General features: G+C 36.6%; 1 protein-coding gene across 13 annotated transcripts in view; it reads right to left on the bottom strand.

Moving 5' to 3' along the window:
* The window catches only part of KIF1B (kinesin family member 1B), a 132067-nt gene that overhangs the window by 78771 nt on the left and 31530 nt on the right, over positions 1–21766 (bottom strand). For 10 of the 13 annotated variants that reach the window (XM_014545472.1, XM_005873412.2, XM_014545478.1 and 7 more), the window contains exons 2-12: positions 18624–18700; positions 17579–17758; positions 14667–14732; positions 10567–10745; positions 9905–10016; positions 7554–7631; positions 6809–6874; positions 6089–6106; positions 2332–2407; positions 1626–1704; positions 683–825 (exon numbers count right to left, since the gene is read on the bottom strand). In XM_014545472.1, the coding sequence (XP_014400958.1) occupies positions 683–825; positions 1626–1704; positions 2332–2407; positions 6089–6106; positions 6809–6874; positions 7554–7631; positions 9905–10016; positions 10567–10745; positions 14667–14732; positions 17579–17758; positions 18624–18700 (1074 nt within the window). The remainder of the gene's footprint in view (positions 1–682; positions 826–1625; positions 1705–2331; positions 2408–6088; positions 6107–6808; positions 6875–7553; positions 7632–9904; positions 10017–10566; positions 10746–14666; positions 14733–17578; positions 17759–18623; positions 18701–21766) is intronic. The other 3 variants (XM_005873419.2, XM_014545473.1, XM_005873417.2) reach the window with 1 other exon arrangement.

Genomic DNA, 21766 nt, shown 5'->3' with positions numbered 1-21766 from the left:
GAACTTAAGGTCAATTAAATATTTTCCCCTTCATATGTTCATAGGGAACAGAGTGGGGAGCATTCACACATATATCACTGCTACTACATTAACCCAGAGAAACCTGTAACACAAAACAAAAATTTCAAGTAATATTTTTATGAAGTAATTAGTTTCTCAGTGAGAATAAGCTTAACATTCCAAATAAATTCCATTGCTGATCTAAAACAGAAATCTATCAAAAATACAAGTAGTGATATATATTCATGAAAAATTAATTTCATGAGTTCAAATGGATATCCTGGTACATACTATATAAAAAACTTCTGAGATCATTTTCATTGTTTTTTTTGAAGAAGTTAAGGGAAAAACAGCCTGGCTGGTGTGGCTCAGCAGTTGAGTGTTGATCCAGGAACCAAGAGTTTGATTCCTGGCCAGAGCACATGCCTGGGGTCTTGGGATTGATCCCCAGTAGGGGGTATGCAGGAAGTAGCAGATCGATGATCCTCTCTCATCGATGTTCCTTTCTATCTCTCCCTTCCCTCTTCCTCTCTCTCTAAAAATAAATAAAAACATTTTAAAAAAAGGGAAAAAAAACAAAACCTTTTCCTACCATCAAGCTTCATCAAGTTCCTTAAATCTAAATTTAAATATAAGAACCCCGAAAAGGATTAGATTTTGTATTGATCCTTAATCCACTTACTATCAATGATATCACCCAGTCCCTGAGCACGAAGAAGGTCCTTCAGTCGCGTCACCTCCTCCTTTAATTCACGGACAAGCTTGGCATTGGGGTCCTCATTGATAACAGCATTGCATTTAATTTGTTTTGCACGATCTGCATATCTAGATTCAAAAAGATTCATTTTTGCAATTCCTCAGATGCTCTACTTCTCCTAAGTAACATACCATTCTTTCTTTTTTTTCTTTAACATACCATTATTTCTAAAGCAAACAGCTTGAGTATTTACACATTTATGGGCCTTAATAATAGCACATGTGTATAAAGTTTTATAGTACCTTATAAAGTTGAAGAAAAAGGCTCGGATGAATTTAAGCGATTTACTCAAGATCACAAAAGAAATAAATACCAGAGAAAGGACTCAAAACTGATTAGTCAGACTATAAGTGTTCCTTTTCATTACATCAAGTGTCTTTAATGAGAGAAGAGTAGAAAGTTTGGGATTAAAATAATGAAACCTATTCATTTATATAGAAATACTCTATTAGTAAACATTCTGTCACTAATTTTTAAAAATGCTACATGTATTCATAATTGTATTACTTTTTACGACTTGAGCATTTCTATAATGACAAACACAGGGACACTTCTTTTTTATAAATATGAATATTATTTTAAAACTTTCACTATTATCTAAAAGTTATCTGAAAATCTAACTTGAACAATTTTAATATTTTTCCTATGAAAATGTTTTTCCTTTCTCAGTGAAACCGAAAACCATAAACCATAGGTCAATTCTATTATAATAAGAATCTCCTTCCCTTCACATTTTCCCTATTATGAGAAGGCGGGGTCCTCACGTACATAAATGACTACCCATACAGCATAAGAATATGCATGGCCTAACAAAATGACTTAACGTGGCATTGTGTTCTTCTAAGCTATTGGGATCAAACTGGAGTACCTCAGAGTGCTCAAAGTTTCATCATAGTTGATATCTGCTGGGCTCAGAGCAGCAACCATTGCAGTCCGAGAATTGCCACCTAAAAAGATGAATCGTGATTATCTCAAATCACTCTCATTTTTAAAAAATTTTATTGAATGTACCAGATCAGACAGCACAACCTTAGATCCTAAGATTTAATCAAAAGTCAATACATTTCTTGAATGTCCCCATGTCAGGCACTGTACTCAGATCTTGGGGTCTGGATTTACTGTGTCCATTTTCCCTCTTCCCAACCAATCAAGACCTCAGCCACTTCACCAAAGCTGCTCTTAGCGATGTGAATGTTACTGGTGACGTGGACGGCCCAAAAGGCCATTCTCAGCCTCTTCTTTCTATCAGCAACTACTGACACAGCTGATTACTCCCTCCTGCTCATCAAGGGGGGGAAAGGGCTAATGAAACAGTGACTGAAGGTCCTAAAACATCAATAGAAATGAGTAAGGGTTGGTTACATCTGATTGTGTACACCTCAGAGGAGCATGAAGCTTTCAAAGAGGAAGAAGGAGCAATAGTTTGAAGCAGGTGTGTGGTGAGGAAGACAACTATTTCACAGTTTATGTCTGGAAGTCAACGACATAGGGAAGAAAACCCAGGTTTAAATAAAGGTATGCAAATCCAACCAGCTTTAATAAAAAAGATAATTAAAAACCAGTGGTCAACATACCTAGATTTTCTCGAAGGAGCCAAGTAAGCACAGAATCCCTGTAGGGAATAAAATCAGTTTTCTTCTTCTTCTTACTCTATTAAACGGAAAGAAATAGTTTTAGTGTTAAGGAGGAAAAAGTCACATGAAAGACAAACCAGCCTAAAATTACCAAGTAAATTAAATTACAGTAGAACCGCCCTAACCGGTTTGGCTCAGTGGATAGAGCATCGGACTGAGGACTGAGGGGTCCCGGGTTCAATTCCGGTCAAGGGCATGTGCCTTGGTTGCGGGCACATCCTTGGTGGGGAGTGTGCAGGAGGCAGCTGAATCGATGTTTCTCTCTCATCGATGTTTCTAACTCTCTATCCCTCTCTCTCCCTTCCTCTTTGTAAAATATCAATAAAATATATTTTTTTTTAAAAAAGAAAAAAAATAAATTACAGTAGAACCCTCACTGTAGAAATTTAACACTTCACAGCTTCAGTTCTTCACAGTACCCCAAAGCTCATGTAATAAAGTAATTGTTTCTTTTTATGTTTTATTTTGAAAAATTTGTAACATACACAACAGTTTAGAGAGTAATATAATGAGCTACCATATATCCATCATGCAGCTCTAACCATTTTCAATATTTTGCCAATCATGTTTCAATTATCCCTCAAACACTTTTCTACACTTTTTATTCCTGAAACATTTTGGGGTAAATTGCAGACATCATGCCCTTTTTATCCCTAAGCCCTTAGCAGATAAGGACAGTTTCTTACAGTTCCAAGACCAAATTAAGGAAATTTAACATCAACATACTACTGCTATCAATTATCCTGTCCATGTCATGTCTTTTATAGCTGGTAGTGTTTTAAAGGAAGTCCAACATTTCACCTATAAATACTTCAGGTACATATCTCAAACAGAGAAAGATTTAAGAAAACATAACTGCATGACCATTACACACTTAGCAAAATTAACAGTAACTCCTTAATATTATCTAATACCCAATCCTCAAATAATACTTTTTACTTTTGCTGAGGGGCAAAATGAATCCTGTACATTCCAAGCCAAATGTGTAGGAGCCAGTCATTTAGTTAACGCATTTACTTGTCCAACCATCAAATCATCAAGTGGATTATTACATATCTAGTAACTCTTGTAGAGCAATACAATTTGGTTTCTTTGGATGGAAATTATGCCCAAAATAAATCCAATCAGTAGAGTATTAGATCTAAGGAAATAATATAATTCGTAATCTTGAGATTTGTAAAGACTGAAAATGCATTTTCTATATATAGTTTATTATATATACTGCTCTCTCCGTAACCCTTCTCATTATTACAGAATAAAGCAAAAAGCACCAATGTAAAGCCAGTGCTGCAAAGGAGGAAGTTATATCCTTTGAAAATAAACATTTTTGTAGATAAGAGCTACTCTAGTCTCTGCTGGCTGACTGATGTATTGTGATAAGTTAAGAAACTACTAAGAAGAAAGCCAGGGTTCACTGATATACATCTCCCCAGCAATGAGCAGTTTTATAATCCATTCCAGGTACAATATGAGTTTAAATTACACTAAGGATGATCTAGTTCTTGTAAAAACACAGGTATTCAGAAAAGGAAAACTAAGTAGCTAACCTCTGGTTTGTTGAGGAGGAAAAGAAAGAAGGCAAGCAGTACTTTAATTCCACCTCTTATCAAAAATATCCCCTCCATCTCATCCCACCCCACTCACTGACACACATTCCAACAATTAGAAAGTCATTTCCAATAGCAGGTTCTAAATTACACAGACCTCAAGGGAGATTGAACCCACTCAGTCATTCACAAGCTAATGGAACTTTCACTCCACTACAAAATTCTTGAGGCCGGAGACCTCTCACTCCACTTTGCCTATGGTTAGTACTGAAAATGCTGCAAGATTTAAAGCAAGGCAGTTACAATGACTGCAAACAATACTCCAAAAATAAGCAGGCTCACTTTTACTAAAATATTCTATTTTCATTTCTGTCAATTAGACTAAATTAAGGAATAGCTAAATGAATATACATAAATAGAACTTCAATCTTTTCTATTTGAAAATACCCTGGAATTTTAGCCATTTCTTCTCTACTTGCTGGCTTACACACATGAATTTCATCAGTCTTACATCCATAACTTTAAAAAATAAGCGCTTCAGTAGTTACATAAAAAAGTTTTATTTACATCAGTAACTTCTCTAAAAAAAAAAATTGAGTTTAAATGGTAATAATCCTGTTTATCTCCCCAGTGGAAATAACAAGACATCTTAATTCACCAAAAATTATGCTTGTTACATAAAAACTAAAATTTATTTCTGATCTATTATAGTTATAACGTGGATGCAAAGTACTAAACTGAATTTTACAAAACTGATTATAAAAAGTCATTTTTTGTGGCACAGAGCAAAGTGGGAAATACATAGGTAAGTACTTTGTAAACTTCTCTTTGGGTTCATATGGATGTTAATTGATGAGCAAATGAACAGGACAAGTTAAAATAATCACTAAGTTTTAACAGTCTTTATGGTTCTGGGACCCAAATTAAATATTTTAAGAATACCCATAAATGTATATCAAATAGCAGATTTTTTAATCTAAGGCATCTTTTTTTAATAGCAGAGAAAAACAGAAAAGGGACATTACTTTTTATTGCTTTATTTTGCAATTACCAAGAGTAAATAAATCTGTAATGTCTGAAAATATGAGCATAAAATATTTTAGTGCAAATACCGCTTATATCCCCAATGTTACTCATGTGATTCAGAACAAACTGTGCTCTATTATTTATGCAAAATAAATTTTAGAGTATTTCTATAGAAATAGAAGAAAAATTTATTATATTTGGATTAAAAAGGATGCAAATCATATGTTTTCAAGATACAGTTAGAATTTTAACTTGATTCTACAGCCTGTGCTTTATGTATAACTGAAAAGAAAAAAAATTTTTTTATCATTTAAATAACCTGTGACCCTAGCCGATTTGGCTCAGTGGATAGAGCATCAGCACATGGACTGAAGGGTCCCAGGTTTGATTCTGGTCAAGGGCATGTACCTTATTTGCAGATTCCCCAGCCCTGGTCAGGGTGCATGCAGGAGGCAACCAATCAATGTGTCTCTCTTACATCGATGTTTCTGTCTCTCCCTTTCCCTTTCACTCTCTCTGAAAATCAATGGAAAAATATCCTCAGGTGAGGATTAACAAAAATAAATAAATAAATAAATAGATAACCCATGACTTTTCATGGTAGGAAACAAGTACAAATAATATAAAGATGTTTAAGAAAAATATACAAATAATCCCAAGAAGCCAGCTATGTTTTAGAATGGTACCCTTAAGAAATTTCTTTCATCATCCATTTGTGAGGTTAATAGATCTCTTCAAGAGACAGTCCTTTAGATCAGTGGTTGCCAACCTTTTGGACCTTACGGACCACCAGTGGTCCCGACCACTGGTTGGCAACCGCTGCTTTAAATCACTAGAAGAGATATTGCAAGATAACATAATGTAGAAACTTCCTCAACTTTCTTTTCCCTTATTCTGAATTCCTTCTTCAAAGTACATCATGTTCCTTAAATTAATTTTGCTGTGAAGGCTCATGATTCAGGTCCACTCTAAATAGCAATTCTAAATTCCAGAGCCAGAAAACAAAAAACAGAAACTTTTTCTGAAGGTGCCATTCCTACGTATGTGCCATACACCCTGCTGAGGATCCAAAATCATCACAACTGATTCCACAGCTAGTTCATGTTTATCAACCCCCACCATACCTTGCTGGTGCAGTTATCCTACAGATGAAAGCATTTAAAAAAGAGAATGAGAACAAAGGATAAGCCTCCAGACAGAAAATAGTGTGTAATTTTTAAGTCATAAATTGAATATGACTTCTCAGAGATAAGCAAAAAAGCATTCAATTCTTTTTAAGGATTCAAATAAGATACTAAACTAAATTAGAACACACATGACTAACACTTTCTTAGCTTCTTAACATAAATAACGAAGCTTTTATATAAAAATTGTTTCAGTTTTAGTGTTCCACTATTAAGGAATAATAAAAATAAACTCTTTTAAAAATACATTACTGGCCCCCAAATCAACAGCATTTATTATGGCAAGCTGTTCAAAATACTCCAACAAAGTACTGCATCCTACTTAGAAAAGATTGTACAGAAACAGAAGATACAATAAATACTTGTGGTTTTTATGAGATATGAAATAAGGCTCAAAAAATAGTCAAACCTTAGGTCTTTGTAAAGACCTAGCCCTTCCTTTAGCTTATATCGATCTGTTTCCTTTCATTCTCCTCAATCTCTTTTACTTTTAGTACGAAGTGTATTATACCCCGTATCTTATCAAAAAGCTCTAAAAGAAGGAAGGTAAGATTACATAAGAGGGCCAAAAAAGGGCAACCGTCATAAATAATCATAAGATACCTGTCAAATACATTTGCTGAGCAGACAAATGTTCCTTTACAATGAAGTAACACTTACCACCTCCGCCAAGGCTGAAATGACTTTGCCCAGAGTTGTAAGAGACTTATTAATATTTGCTCCTTCCTAAAATCAATTCCAAACATGAAAGAATTAAGAAGAATTTCTACAACTGCCACATCATATACAGTATAATAGATAAAATACAATTAGCCATAGGCTAGCATTAATAGCTTATTTATGACCACAAATTCTAAAATCCTCCTTTAATTCTCAATCTTCCCTCCTCTCCACTTGGTAACATGCCAAGACCACATGTCTAACTGTACAGTTCTAAAGTGTCTTTGAGATGTTTATGCTCCAAAAACTTACAGATGCAGCCTTCTTCCCACAATTCACCAACATGAAATTTCTGCTCTTGTTAAGCATATCTCTAGAGGAGTTCATGTTGGCCTCACATCTGGATCTTGAGTATCCTTTTTTCCCACTACTGTCCCTTACTTTCATCTGTTCCTCAAAATACAATTCAACTCTCACCATGAAGTTCTCCTTATTGTTATATAACTTAACCTTTCTTTGAAGTTATAGAGCAGAATGGGCAAAATTTTTCTTAAAGGTTTTGTGGTCTCTGTCACAACTTCTCAACCCTATCATTGTAGCATGAAAGCAGCCACAGTTAATATATAAATAGATGCAGCTGTGTTCTAATAAAATCTTATTTACAAAAACAGTCAGTGGGCCAGATATGGATACCCATGTTATAGAACAATTATTGACTAGGCCATTTGCTTGACAAGAAAAATACCTTTAATCGAGTCCCTTTGGCGCCAGTTGAATCAGCTCGTTCGCTTCCTGCTAGATCCACCAAGCTGATTTTACTGACCTGGTAAAGAACAATAACATTGCGGCAATTCAAAAATAAGCCAAGTAGAAGTAGAAAACATTTAGAGGCAGGAAACTGAAAGATTAAGGCAAGGAGAAGACTAAAAATATTGATTAGGACTTATATATGACATAAGACAACAAAGTCAACATATACTTTTTATCGATTTAAAGAGCACACAGAAAGGTCACAGCAAGTATCTTGGTTCAAAAGAAGTATTTTTCAATAATGTCATAAAAATATATAAAACTCTGCAGCCACTATGGAAAACAGTATGGAAGTTCCTCAAAAAATTAAAAATAGAACTGCCATATGATCCAGAAATTCCAGTTCTGCATATTTATCCAAAGAAAATGAAAATACTAACTCAAAAAGATATATGCAGCCCCAATATTCATTGCAGCATTATTTACAACTAGAGGCCCGGTGCACGAATTCATGCATGGGTGGGGTCCCTAGGCCTGGCCAGCGATCAGGGCCCATTGGGGCCAGGCCGATGGGCCAGATGGATTGGGGCGGGGTTGATTGGGGCCTGCCGGCCAGGGGAAGGAAGACGGGGAGGAACCAAGGGAGGTTGGCCAGCCAGGGTCGGGGGGAACCACGGGCAGTTGGCTGGCCTTGAGAGGTTGGCTGTGGGAGCGCACTGACCACCAGGGGGCAGCTCCTGCGTTGAGCATCTGCCCCCTGGTGGTCAATGAGCATCATAGTGACTGGTTGACTGGTCGTTCCAGTCATTCAGTTGTAAGAGTCACTTAGGCTTTTATATAGATAGATAGCCAACATATGGAAACAACTTAAGTATCCATTGATAGATGAATAAAGAAAATGTGGTACATAAATAAAATGGTATATTATCCAGTCATAAAAAAGAATGAAATCTTGCCATCTGCAATAACATGGATGGATCCTGAGGGCATTATGTTAAGTTAAATAAGTTCAACAAAGAAAGAGAAATACTACATGATCTCATTTATATTTATTCATTGACCCATTAAATGGCATATTAAAAATGAAGCTTCCAGCCCTGGCCTAGTGGCTCAGTTGGTTGGAGAGTCATCCTGTGAACCAAAAGGTGGGAGGTTAGATTCCCAGTCGGGGCACATACCTAGGTTTCAGGTTCAATCCCCATGGGAGTGAGTATGAGAGGCAGCCAATCCATTTCTCTTTCACATCAATGTTTTTCTCTCTCTCTCTCAAATCAATTAAAAAACAACAACAAAAATCTATCCTTGCCCTACAGCATGGCTCAGTGGTTGAGCGTCGACCTATGAACCAGGAAGTCACGGTTCGATTCCTGGTCAGGGCACACACCCAGGTTGCGGGCTCAATCCCCAGTGTGGGTTGTGCAAGAGGCAGCCGATCAATGATTCTCTCTCATCATTGATGTTTCTATCTCTTGCTCCGTTCTCCCTTCCTCTCTGAAAACGATAAAAAATATATTTAAAAAACAAACAAACATATCCTCGAGTGGGGATTTTAAAAATTAAATAAAAATTTAAAAATGAAGCTTCCAGAAACTGGAACTCTCAAATACTGATGGTGGGAATATAAAATGATATTGTTTCATTATGTCATTTTACAATGAAGACTGGAAAACAGTTTGGCAGATTCTTAAGAAGCTTAACATACACTTACCATAAGATTCAATCATCCTACTTCAAGGTATAAACCAAGAGAAACAAAAACAAATATCCACACAAAGACTTGTATGCAAATATGAATACCATCTTCATTTGTAAGATCAAAAACTGGACACAATTTAAATGCCTATCAACAGATGAATTAATGAACAAACTGTGATATGTCATCTGTATAATGAAATAGTAATCAGAATGAAAGAGTGAACTACTGATACACACAACAACATAGATGAGTCTCAAAATCATTATGTTAAGGAAAGAAACCAGACAAAAAATACTATACTATATTATTCCATTTACATAAAATCCTGGAAAATGTAAATTCATCTATAGTGACAGAAAGCAAGTCAGGGATTACCTGAGGATGGGGTGAAAGGAGGGATGTAGTTAGATTACAAAGGAGCATGAGGCAACTTTTTGGGGTACTAGATAAGATATCTGGTTGTAGTATTGCAATTTGACTTAGGAACCCATACTCAAAACTGGTCTAGAGAGGAATAAAAATGATAAGCAAAAGGTATAAAATACCTTTCATTAAGTAAAAATCCCTTCCACAAAATGCAGAGGCTAGCAAGCAGGACGTCCGAAAATCCCCTGTGCACAACTCAAGCCCAGAGACTGAAGTTCTCCTACCTTCTCAGTGGAAAGGTTGGTCTCAGTATCATGTTTCTTCTGGGTGAAAACAATTGTAAACACAGCATGGGAACGGCTACTTGTTTCATTCATGTTGGTAGCTGCCACTGTCCTAAATACACATAAAGGTGATCACGTGACAATGGCATTCTTAGATAAAAGTTAAAAGGGACAGCAGGCTCCACATTACAGGCATAACAATCACAGGCAACAACTTTAATTCACAGGTTGCAAGACTACACACAAAACGCTCTCAATACACTTTATCTACGAGTCTATCAAGTTACCCTCCATCTCCAAAGGTACCCCCTCAGAATCATTTTTCATACTCCAGTTGTCCCTTTTGGAAACCACTGAGGCATTTAATTTTTATTTTTATTAGGCGTTCATTTATTCCAGGATCAATTACTACCACAGGCATGTGATAAGCAACATTTTAGCATAACTTGACCAAAACATAATAGTAAAACTTAACTGCAGTTCCCTTGTGCCCCAGCAGTGCATTGTTTTGATAGGAAGATAGATACTAAATATGCTGAAGCCCTCACTTCTCCAGCACAGCCAAAGGATCAGAGGACTCCACAATAACACCAACTTTCATAACTACAAAGGGCCTCAAAATGTGCCAAAGACCTCAGCCATTCGTCTATTTCCTACCATACCTGGCTTTGTTCCCAGCATCCATGAGGTCAGCAATGTCTGTGTAGGAAGTGACTGCCAACTTTGACAGATCCTCCACATATGGGCCAAGAAGTGGGTGTTCACGTACACGCAAATTACCCTTGTTTTTTGGATTCAGCAAATCTCGTACTCTTTCACAGTAAATTTCCATGTAGCTCACCTAGAAACAAATTATTAATGAATGAGAACTCAGGAAAAAAATCCTCTACATGAAAAAGATTTTTAAAAACTCATTAAAAGTAATTAGAGATCAGCAGCCTTTACTAAGTGAAATGCCACAGTTCCAGACCCTTTTATTGTATTAACTATATGCACAGATATCACTGAGTAGGTCAGAACCAGCCTTCTGACTTTCTCGGAAAGGAAAAGGAGGTACACAGGCTATCTTAGCACACAGTGACTGCCACCTGTCTTAAGCAGAAAAAAATATCATTTTTAAGAGCAACTTATCAGTTGTCAATATTGTTTTAAATGCATGCCATTCTCCAAAAGCTTGGAAACAATATTTCTATTAGTGTTAAAACCAAGGAACTGTATCAATATTCCAGAGCAGTTAAGACAAGAGACAGCGACTCTAATACCGGTACTTTAAGACTGGCCACAATGTGACTGATTATGGACCAAAAATGTGTCTATCAGGAGAGGTAAGGACTGGTCAGCACAGAATCCGATTGTATGGCAGGACCTATCCAAGTCTCACGGGGAAGAAGCCTCAGACAATGTACTTCAGGAATTCTTGTCCTGTCAGCAGGACCATTCCTGTCATGGAGATGAATGTGTTAGGCCAGTGGTCGGCAAACTCATTAGTCAACAGAGCCAAATATCAACAGTACAACGATTGAAATTTCTTTTGAGAGCCAAATTTTTTAAACTTAAACTATATAGGTAGGTACATTGTTATTAACTTAATTAGGGTACTCCTAAGGCTTAGAAAGAGCCACACTCAAGGGGCCAAAGAACCGCATGTGGCTTGCGAGCCACAGTTTGCCAACCACGGTGTTAGGCTATCATTTCTTCACCTGAAGCAATTAAGCATCTATCTAATCAACTCCTCTCCCTCTAATTTCATGCTCACCAAAAACCACCAGCATTCCAACAGAGGTCCACCCACAGAAAGATAATATACCAGTCATGAGTGTCTGGTCTGGGTAATAGCTATTCCACACAGGACAGTAATAAACAAATCTGCTGGTTTCTGAACATCAATCAAATGAGCTTCATTCAAGAGTCTGCCTTTGAGGAATGATGGTCTGATCCTAATGAACCTATAAGATCAGATTTCTAAGCAACAATGCTCTGAAGTTGGGTAAATTCACCACAGTAAGCCTAATTATACGGCTTCCCTAAGAATCAGACACTTCTGTATCCCTGAGCTACTCAAGCGTACAATGTAACTTCTGCATTTTTCAGCTTCAAATTTCTACAGACACATTTTCAGAGTATCTCAAATGGAACCTTATCTCTTTCTATTGGCTTTTTCTCTTTTTCATTCTCAGATGTCTGTATTTTTATACTGTATTTCAAAATCAGCTTTAAAAAAACTGAAGACATTGAAAGATAAAGTAATTGATCTATTACGAGAGTAAAACAGCAGGACAACAGATAATCTTTCTAAAAGATGTTATCCAAGAAAGTGAGATGGTACTTCAATCATTCTCATGTACTTAAACCTGTACATACAATACTGAATCCCAGGAAGATATCACATGTTCTTAGAAAACTTGTCCCTGTTCAGACATGTATAAGGCTAAGAGCTCCCAAAATAACCTGGTAAAGGCTAATGTGTCCCATTACGTATTCTCTAATGTGCAAATCCATCTAAGCCACCACTATTTATTTTACTTCTAAATGAACCAACATTACAGACCCCACTTGGCAAATTCAATTCATTAAGCACCAGGCATTTTCAGGTCTTTTTAGGTACTTGACATACATCAGTTAATAAAGCAGACAAAGATCCCCTCCCTAATGAGCTTATGATGCTAGGAAGGGAGACTGAAAATAAACAACAAACATAAAAAATAAGTAAAATTATAAAATAGGTTAGAATATGGCTGGGGGGGGGGGGGGGGAGGAGACAAGGGAAGGGAGACCAGGAGTGCTGGGTGGAAGGCAAGTTGCAGTATTATAAAAGACTAGAGGCCCAGTGCACAAAATTCGTGCACTCAGAGTGGGGGGGCCCTCAGCCCAGCCTGCACCCTCTCTCAGTCTGGGAGCCCTCGGGGGATGTCTGACTGCCCGCTTAGGTCTGCTCCGCCTGGGTAGTGGGCCTAAGCGGGCAGTCAGACATCCTTAGCACTGCTGTGGAGGCGGGAAAGGCTCCCGCCACCGCCACTGTGTTTGCCAGCTGTGAGCCCAGCTCAGGGCATCTGGCTGAGTGGTGCGCCCCGTGTGGGAGCACACTGACCATCAGGGGGCAGCTCCTGCACTGAGTATCTGCCCCCTAGTGGTCAGTGTGTGTCATAGCAACTTTTCTTTCTGCCATTCGGTCGATTTGCATATTAGCCTTTTATTATATAGGATGATTAAAGTAAGCCTCAAAGAAATGGTAAGTTTGAACAGAAGACCTGGAGGAGGTGGAAAACTTAGTCAAAAGATATCCAGGAAAAGAAAATTTCAGGAACAGTAAAGGCTTTGTAGTTAGGAACATTCCTGGTGTATTCTAGAAACAGCAAAAAAATCCAGTGTAGCTGCAGCAGAGTAAGTAAGAGAAAGGCAAGAAATGAGGCAGAGGTTCCATAAATTTAAGGAACCACAGTATCAACTGGGGATCTATGCTGCAGTCCAAATAAGCCTATGAATGCAGACTAATATGAAAGAAAAGGGCTTCTTTTTTATTACCCACAAGCTCAAAAAATTCTGTCATGTGATTCAAAACAGAATAGCTACAGGATGAGACAAGAGAATTCAATTTAACAAAAAATATTTTTAGAGCAGCACATTCCCCTTTTGATGTATAATGGTCACAGGCAGAATCCTTTAAAACTTATCAACTTATGCAACACTTTATAGGTAAAGGAAAAAAACCCAAAGCATCTAAGTAGATCAAGTAGACATTGTGTAAGTCCGATAGATAATCAAACATATACATTTTTGTAAATACAAAAAACTAGAGTTTGCTTTAAAAGCAGCTTAATTTCTCAGAACAGGCTCACGTTAACAGAACACTATGTTATGGTGTCAAATAGCAGTCTAGTTTCATTCTTTTGCATATGGTTTTCCAGTTTTCCCAACACCATTTATTGAAGAGACTTTCCTTTCTCCATTGTTATGTTTTTGGCTCCTTCAGAGAAAATTAGTTGCCCATACATGTAGTAGGGTCAGAACATTTTAACATTATTAATGACTATAAAATTAACTACCAAAACATGGGGAGGGTGTAAAATAATAGCTTCTTAAAGCACATACAAAAAAAGTGGAAATGTTTATCAAATAAACTAATCTATATAAAGTAATTCTAAAAACCTCTGCTTAAAAGAAAATCCACTGTAGGGTATACAATGGATGGAGACTAACTTTTCCAAGATTATAAGCAACTATAAAGGGGGGGAGGAAGAGATTTGATTATATATATGCCTGTCAAAAATCATTAATAATAATATTAAAGAGAAATAGTTCACACAAATAAGAAAAACATTGCAATCCCAACATGTAAACCGACATCGGCATCATTTACAAGATGTTTAACCACACTAATAATCAAAGAAATTCAAATTTAAATAAGTGTGAGGAATTTTCCCTTATCAAATTGGCAAAGTTCAAAAATGAAAATACTAAATGTTTGCAAAGGCAGACTGGATGCTTACACTCCCTGATGGGGCTTCTTTCTGAAATTCAAATGCATTTTTTGACAATCAACAAATATACAAAGGAAATCAATGACATTAAAGCCAGTCTTATAAATAAGGATTTAATTAGAGCATTATTCATTATAACAAAAACTTAGAAATAGCCTAAAAGTACAAAACTGGGGGAGTGGCTAAGTGATCTATAGTACAGTCATAACTTGGAGCCATTTAAAAGCAACAGTTGAGGCAATGGAGAATGGAGGCCTCTGGTTTTAACCCACGGCTGTACTCACCTCCACAGAGTAGGACATTTCTTCATTACAGTTGTCATTGATTTTCTCAAATAGTTCTTCACATAACTACAGAAACGGAATGAGAGAGACATGAAGAGCATAAACCAAAGAAGCACTAAGTTACCCAGGACTGTTACACAAATTAGTAATATCCCTTTTCTCTTTTTTTTCACAAAATTAATGGCATCAACAACAAAGGTGAGTTCTCTGAGTGAAAGAAAAGACAGTTTTAAATACATTTTTCCTATCTATATAATCCTTCAACAACAGCATCTCAACAATGTTTGCCTTAGAAAGAAAGCCACATTTAGAGGAAGGGGAGGAAATTATGTCTCATAGTATTATGTCACTGGCACATTTAATTTATGTAAATTCAACTCTTCATACTATAATACAGTAACTAATTCTGTCAGAATTATTGTAGCAGTAAAACTACTATTCAACTATATTTTGCACACACATTACTTACTGTGATATATAAATTTTATTATTATAAGTCATCAGTTACTACATACATTATAAATGTATACATATATATACACACACACATAGAGAGAGAGAATACTCTCTATATATATATGGGAAGGGATAAATGAAGGCAATTTCAAGAATCATTTTGACTATAAAACTTTCCCCTTTGCCTCTGTCTTAAGACTCCAAACCTGTTATGAGAGGCTACTCTACTACACAGTGACATTTCTAACAGAAAACATTAATTTTTATAGATCAGAAAAATTATAAAATTTCATTCTCCCTACCCCTTGAATTTATTTAAAATGTGAAAAGTTTTTAAAAGAATTAACTAAAGTCTACTGAATTTTCGTCTGCTATATATTTAGTATTAAGGAAATCAACATACTTTGGAAAACAAACTATTCATTTGTGATTTTCTAGAAGTCTAAGTAGAATTTAAATTTTATTATAAAAGGCAGTTTCTAGCCCTGGCTGGTGTGGCTAGTTGGTTAAAGCGTTGGCCTGAACACCACAGGGTCAAGGGTTTGATTCCCAGTCTAGGACACATAGGGTCTGTGAGGGAGACAACCAATCAACGTGTCTCTCTTACATTGATGTATGTTTCCTTCCCTCCTTCCTCCCTCCCTCCCTCCCTCCCTCTCTCCCCCTCTCTCTCTTAAAAAACAATGGAAAAATTATCCTCACGTGAAGAGGATTAACAACAACAAAAAAAATAGGCAGTTTCTAAATAATCACCTTTTAAAAAATCCATACTTTTGGATTTTTATTAAAATAAAATATTCCAGCCCTGACTGGTTTGGCTCAATGGATGGAGCGTAGGCCTGCAGACTGAAGGGTCCCAGGTTTGATTCCGGCCAGGGGCACATGCCTAGGTGTGGGCTTGATCCCCAGTAGGGGGCGTGCAGGAGGCAGCCAATTAGTGATTCTCTCATCGTTGATGTTTCTTCTCTCTCCCTCTCCCTTCCTCTCTAAAAATCAATAAAATATATTTAAAAAAATAAAATATTCCACAATTCTACCAGAAAAGATATGTAATTATACAAGAATTTTAGTAACAAATTAATGGAAAAAGGAGAAACTAAGTGTGGTAATAGGATAAAATAAATATGACTATTTAGTATAACTTGACATAATTGTAATCTATAATTATTTTATTGCCCAAAAAGTATTACATAGCAGTAAAAGCAGAGACTCCAGAACTACCTTTCCTGCATTTGGATTCTGAACAAGTGATATGACCACATGCCTCAGTTTCCCCATCCGTAAAATGAGGTAACAATAGCACCTACCTCTTAGGGTCATATGAGGAGAATTAGATGAGCTAGTATTTGTCAAGCACTTGACCTGTGCTTGGCACATAGGGAGTGCTTCAGAATGTTTTCTCTAATTCGCATTGTAACGGTTGCTATTACTATATACAGATAAGGACAATTCCCAAATATACAGGATGGGGCAAAAGTAGGTTTACAGTCGTGGGTATGCGAAAGTTTTTTCTTGTATTACTATTTATTAATTACTGTATTATTTTCCACACAAACTACTGTAAACCTACTTTTGCCCCACCCTGTATGTCTTAATAGAGATTTTTTTACAGAAAAAAGATATGTATATTAGTATGTCCCATTTTTTCTAAAATTTTTCTTATCTTTGTTACTAATTAAACATTTCAATTACATAGCTGAATTCAAAATTACAGTCCACTAATCTATCAGAAAAAGTAGCGACTGCTTCTGTGTATTATTCTCAAAATATAGAGATGGTCACACTAGGCCTATAGTAAAACAAACAAACAAACAAACAACAAACCTCTTTAAAATTAATTCCAAATATTAATAAAAGCCATATTCCTGTTATTTAAAAAGAAGTTTCTTCTAAATACTGATGTCACAACTCCTCTCCATTTCCAAATAATACAAAATCAAAAGACTAACTGCTCTTAAAAAAAAGAAATTTCACTGTTCAAGCTTAAAATAATAGTATTAAACTAATACAATAAAAGGAAAGTATCTCTAAACAAGGTGATCAAAACCAATCAGATTCTTAAGGGGTGATCTACTTATATACAGGAGCTTTAAAAAAAAGTCAGAGCAACAACATTCATTAAGTGTCTCCAGGATTCAGAACAGAGCTTGTTACATACTATCTTTTTGAAGAAGCTGGTAACACTGTTAAAAAGATAAAATAACATAACATTGGATACATAGCAAAACTTTTACAAAAAAATCAACTTTCCCAACTTTAAAGTAGACATGTATACATGTCAGTCTCTTCCACTAGACTGTTAGCTCCTCTGGGGGAAAGGGAGAGGTGATTTATCTTCATGCCTAGTACGATAGTCACTGAATAAACATTTCCTAAATAAAAATAATTGTTAAAGCCATTAAAGACTAAGAGTAATGAGGAACAGAGGTTTTTCGTTGTTTTTTTTTGTTTTTTACCTGTGGAATGATGCCAGCCTGGCTTTCTTCTTGTTTACCCATCATTGTGTAAGACTTCCCAGCACCAGTCTGCCCATAGGCAAAAATACAGACATTATATCCCTCAAATGCATGTAAGAGCATTTCCTTTCCAATGTCATTGTACACACGGTTTTGAGATGCAAAACAGGGATCTTCAGGCTGTAAAGATTAAAAGGAGAAATAAATGACATTTTATTAATATTCTTTCCTATGCTTATTTGATTACTGCTCTAATAAATAGAAGTGCTTTGAATCAGACGAATCACCTAAAACATATATTTTTAAAGTTTCCCCTACATGTTATTTTTCTCATTTTATACTCATGCCTGCACTATTGGAGTTATCCATTATCCAGGTCAGCCATACATAAAAATATCTACATGAAATTATCTAACATGATTACATTTCATTTTCCATAACTTTACAAATATCACTCTTCCATTCATAGGGAGCTCCAAGAAAATTTTCTTAAGAGGAAATGGGACTAAGAGATCAAAGGTCAAGTCCACATATAAAAATGCTTTTTGAACTTGCTATCAGTAGTATGGCTGTATCTCAACACAGCTTCCAGTGAAGAATGTTTTCAGCCCCTTGCCTAGATCCTTCCCTTGCCACTTAGGCTTTATCAATGAGGTCCAAAAGGTTGGCGACCGCTGGTTTAAGGAAACCTTTGGAGCAGGGGTCGCCAACTGGTGGTCTGCAGAACACTGGTGGTCCATGAGGTCTGAAAGGTTGGTGACCACTGGTTTAAAACATCTCCTTTTCCAACACAAAATAGGAAAAATAAAGAATTAAAGAATGCCTAATAAGGAGATGCAGAAGCAAACCCTAGTTTAGGAAAAAGCCCTAGAAGCCAGCAAGACAAAGGATTCTATACTGAGTAAGGATACTGCGAAGGGCCCCACTCTCCATTTTCCTAGATGTTGGTAACCCCTGTTTTCCTTGTTGGACCTGAAGGTTCTTTTGAAACACATTAAAAAACCCTTCAAACCCTGCTCCCCTGCAGCACCATGAGTGTACTCACCGAGGTGTGAGACCAGTAGGAGTAGTCAAAGCTGAAGGACTTTGGAGCTTCCTTTGGGTTCTTTGGGTTAACAATACCTAGAGGATGAGAATGTTTTGATTTTTTTAAGTCACTCAGTTACATGTTCTTTAGTTCAACATGATGTTATATGGTAAATTCAAAACATCCAAATCAGTAAATTGATACTGCTGAATCTAAATAGGGTACTCAAAAACAAAAATAATCACATTTTTAATAGATGATCTACATATATAATTTGAAAATAATCAGACCAGTAACATTCACTAAGTGTCACCAGGATTCAGAGCAGAACCTGGTAGACAGTAGGTGCTCATTAAATACTTTATGAGTGAACCCGAGGTAAGAAAGCAACCAAAATCTGGAAATGGGCCATATTACTACTTCAAGGTGCTTCATAAGGCTTCAAATATTTCAACACATCAGAAATAAAAATTAGAAAATTACTGAATCAATCTAGCCACTATTTGAAACAAACTCTTTTTAAAGCTCTATCTACTTCAGAAAAGCTTTTGGTAATAAAGCATTCATTGGAAAGATAATCTTATTTCTGAAATCCACAGCTGACAAACTAATACGTAAGTGTTCATATATGTATGTGTGTACATTTGTGTATATGAATGTGTACAGTGGAATCACAGACCACTAAATCTTCTGTAGAATGTTTTCACAGCAAAATTACTTTTTGACTGAAAAGCATGAAGTCTCACTGCCCATATTAACAGTGATTTCTCCTGTGATTAATCCTGTCACAGTTCACTTCAGGGACTGACTGCTGAGGCTTAGCCTCTCTCCCTTTCTCATACACATAAAGCACTGGCTCCTCAGATTTCACACGGAATAGAATCCTTGTAACATGTGGTCATGAAACCTCCTCAAAGACCAGACATCTACACCAACCTACTTCTCTAAGGCAGGGCCACATCCCAGGGTATCAGTGAGATCAGGATTAAAAAATAAATCTGTCCAGAGCAGCTGCTGCTAGGGACACAAATAGCAACAGTTGCTACGGTGCTTAGTTCTCTCTCTTGCTCTTGCTGGATTCCACTGGGTAGGGCCACATACGTTCCAACCTCAAATGCTGAGAGTATTACTAAGGCTCACACTGCATACAATCATGTGACAGGGAGACATGATTCTAGAAAGAACATCTCCCCACACACAAATGGTAACCTAAACAAAGAAGTTTCTCAACAAAAGGCATTACATATAATATTTAAGTAACAGCCAACATTCATGGAGCACTCCCCCGCAGCTGTAAGTGCTTTCTATGCACTAACCTATTTAATCCTCCAACCACTCAATAAGGCAGACCCTTTATCATCCCCATTTAATAGATAAACATCACAAAGAGTTTTAAATAACTTACCCAAGGCTGCAGAACTAGCTAGTGCCAATCCAGGATACGAACTTAGAGAGTTTGTCTCCAGAGCCCACTCTGAGCCTAAATACTCATCATTTAAATGCTTATACCCTACTTGCAGCCATTGCCAGTAAGGCATCTTTAGTGAATATGCACACATATATGTATGTGTACACATGTATTATGACTACCCCTAAAAGTATACCACAGGCATTAATACTCTTCTTACCCATTTAAAACTAGGAACTTAATGATCATAGTTCCTAAAACATGAAAGACCACATACAAACTCTACCAAGCAAAAAGGAAGTTAGTGTCATGCTGCATGAACCACATTCCAGATTTCAGTGGCTCAGCAATAAGGACAATGACGAGATAAGACATAGGATATGACCTCTGTAGTCTTCACCATTAAAAAACATGGTTAAAACAAACACTTCTAACCTTTAGAAAATTTGCTATTGTAAATCTTTTAAGCATGTTTCATTAAGTCTTTTGTTTGTTTTTGTTAATCCTCACTGGAGGATATTTTTTCCAATGATTTTTTAAGGGAGAGTGGAAGACAGAAAGAAACATGGATGTGAGACAAACACATTGATTGGATGCTTTCTGCATGCGCCCAACCAGGGCCCAGGCCGGGGAAGAGCCTGAAACCAAGGTACATGCCCTTGACCGGAATCGAACCTGGGACCCTTTGGTCCACAGGCCAATGCTCTATCCACTAAGCCAAACCGGCTAGGGCTCATTAAGTCTTTTAATTGGTACCAATTCTGCCAAGAACAACTTAAAGATCTAGTTTTCAGATCCTACCCCTTTGTTTTCTTTTCCCTAGTAAATAAAAAGAAAAACTACACCAGTAATTTCCTTGTACACACAAAATCCTTTTCCTCGATATTCACTCCTCCCAATTCATTGAAACTTCTGAAACTAGCTTCCAGCTTTGACACCAAGCTGCTTTTTAAACAAAACCCTTCTGAAAAACATAAGTAAACCAAAGTATAGTTTTAAAGTTATTTACATAATAGTTATGTCAGCCTGGCTGGCATGGCTCAGTGGTTGAGCATCAACCTATGAACCAGGAGGTCACGGTTCGATTACCGATCGGGGCACATGCCCAGGTTGCAAGCTTGATCCCCAGTGTGGGGTGTGCAAGAGGCAGCCAATCAATGATTCTCTCTCATCATTGATATTTCTCTCTCTCTCTCCCTTCTACCTTCCTCTCTGATCAACAAAAATATACTTTTAAAAAAACAAGATTAAATTTACCCAAAATATTACGTTTTTTTAAATTCCTAAAAAATATTCTTTAAAACACCTCAGAACAATGCAAAATTCAATATTGTTGTTACCTGTTTTAAGGGGAAAGTGTAAGCAGAAAGCCTTTGAAGGCATGGCTAATTTCTATGTTAGGTTGGGTAGTAGTTATAGGGTTGTTTTTATAGTATTCTTTATATTTATATATACATTGTATTGTCTTTAATATTTCCTAATACAAGATTAAGAAACCCCAAAACTCTGCAAATGAAAAAAATCTTATAAAAATATTAATGACAGCACTTGAACTCATCATAGTCCACTATTACTTCCACAGACAATGAATCAATGTTTTCAAATGTGCCAAAGAATTTTTCTTTTTTAAAATATGTTTTTATTGCCGAAACCGGTTTCAGTGGATAGAGCGTCGGCCTGCGGACTGAAAGGTCCCAGGTCGATTCCGGTTCAAGGGCATGTACCTGGGTTGCGGGCACATCCCCAGTAGGAG

The sequence above is a fragment of the Myotis brandtii genome, unplaced genomic scaffold (assembly GCF_000412655.1).
Source record: "Myotis brandtii unplaced genomic scaffold, ASM41265v1 scaffold410, whole genome shotgun sequence".
NCBI lineage: Eukaryota > Metazoa > Chordata > Mammalia > Chiroptera > Vespertilionidae > Myotis > Myotis brandtii.
The sequence above is the reverse complement of the archived record's forward strand: the minus strand, read 5'-3'. Positions and strand labels throughout refer to the sequence as shown.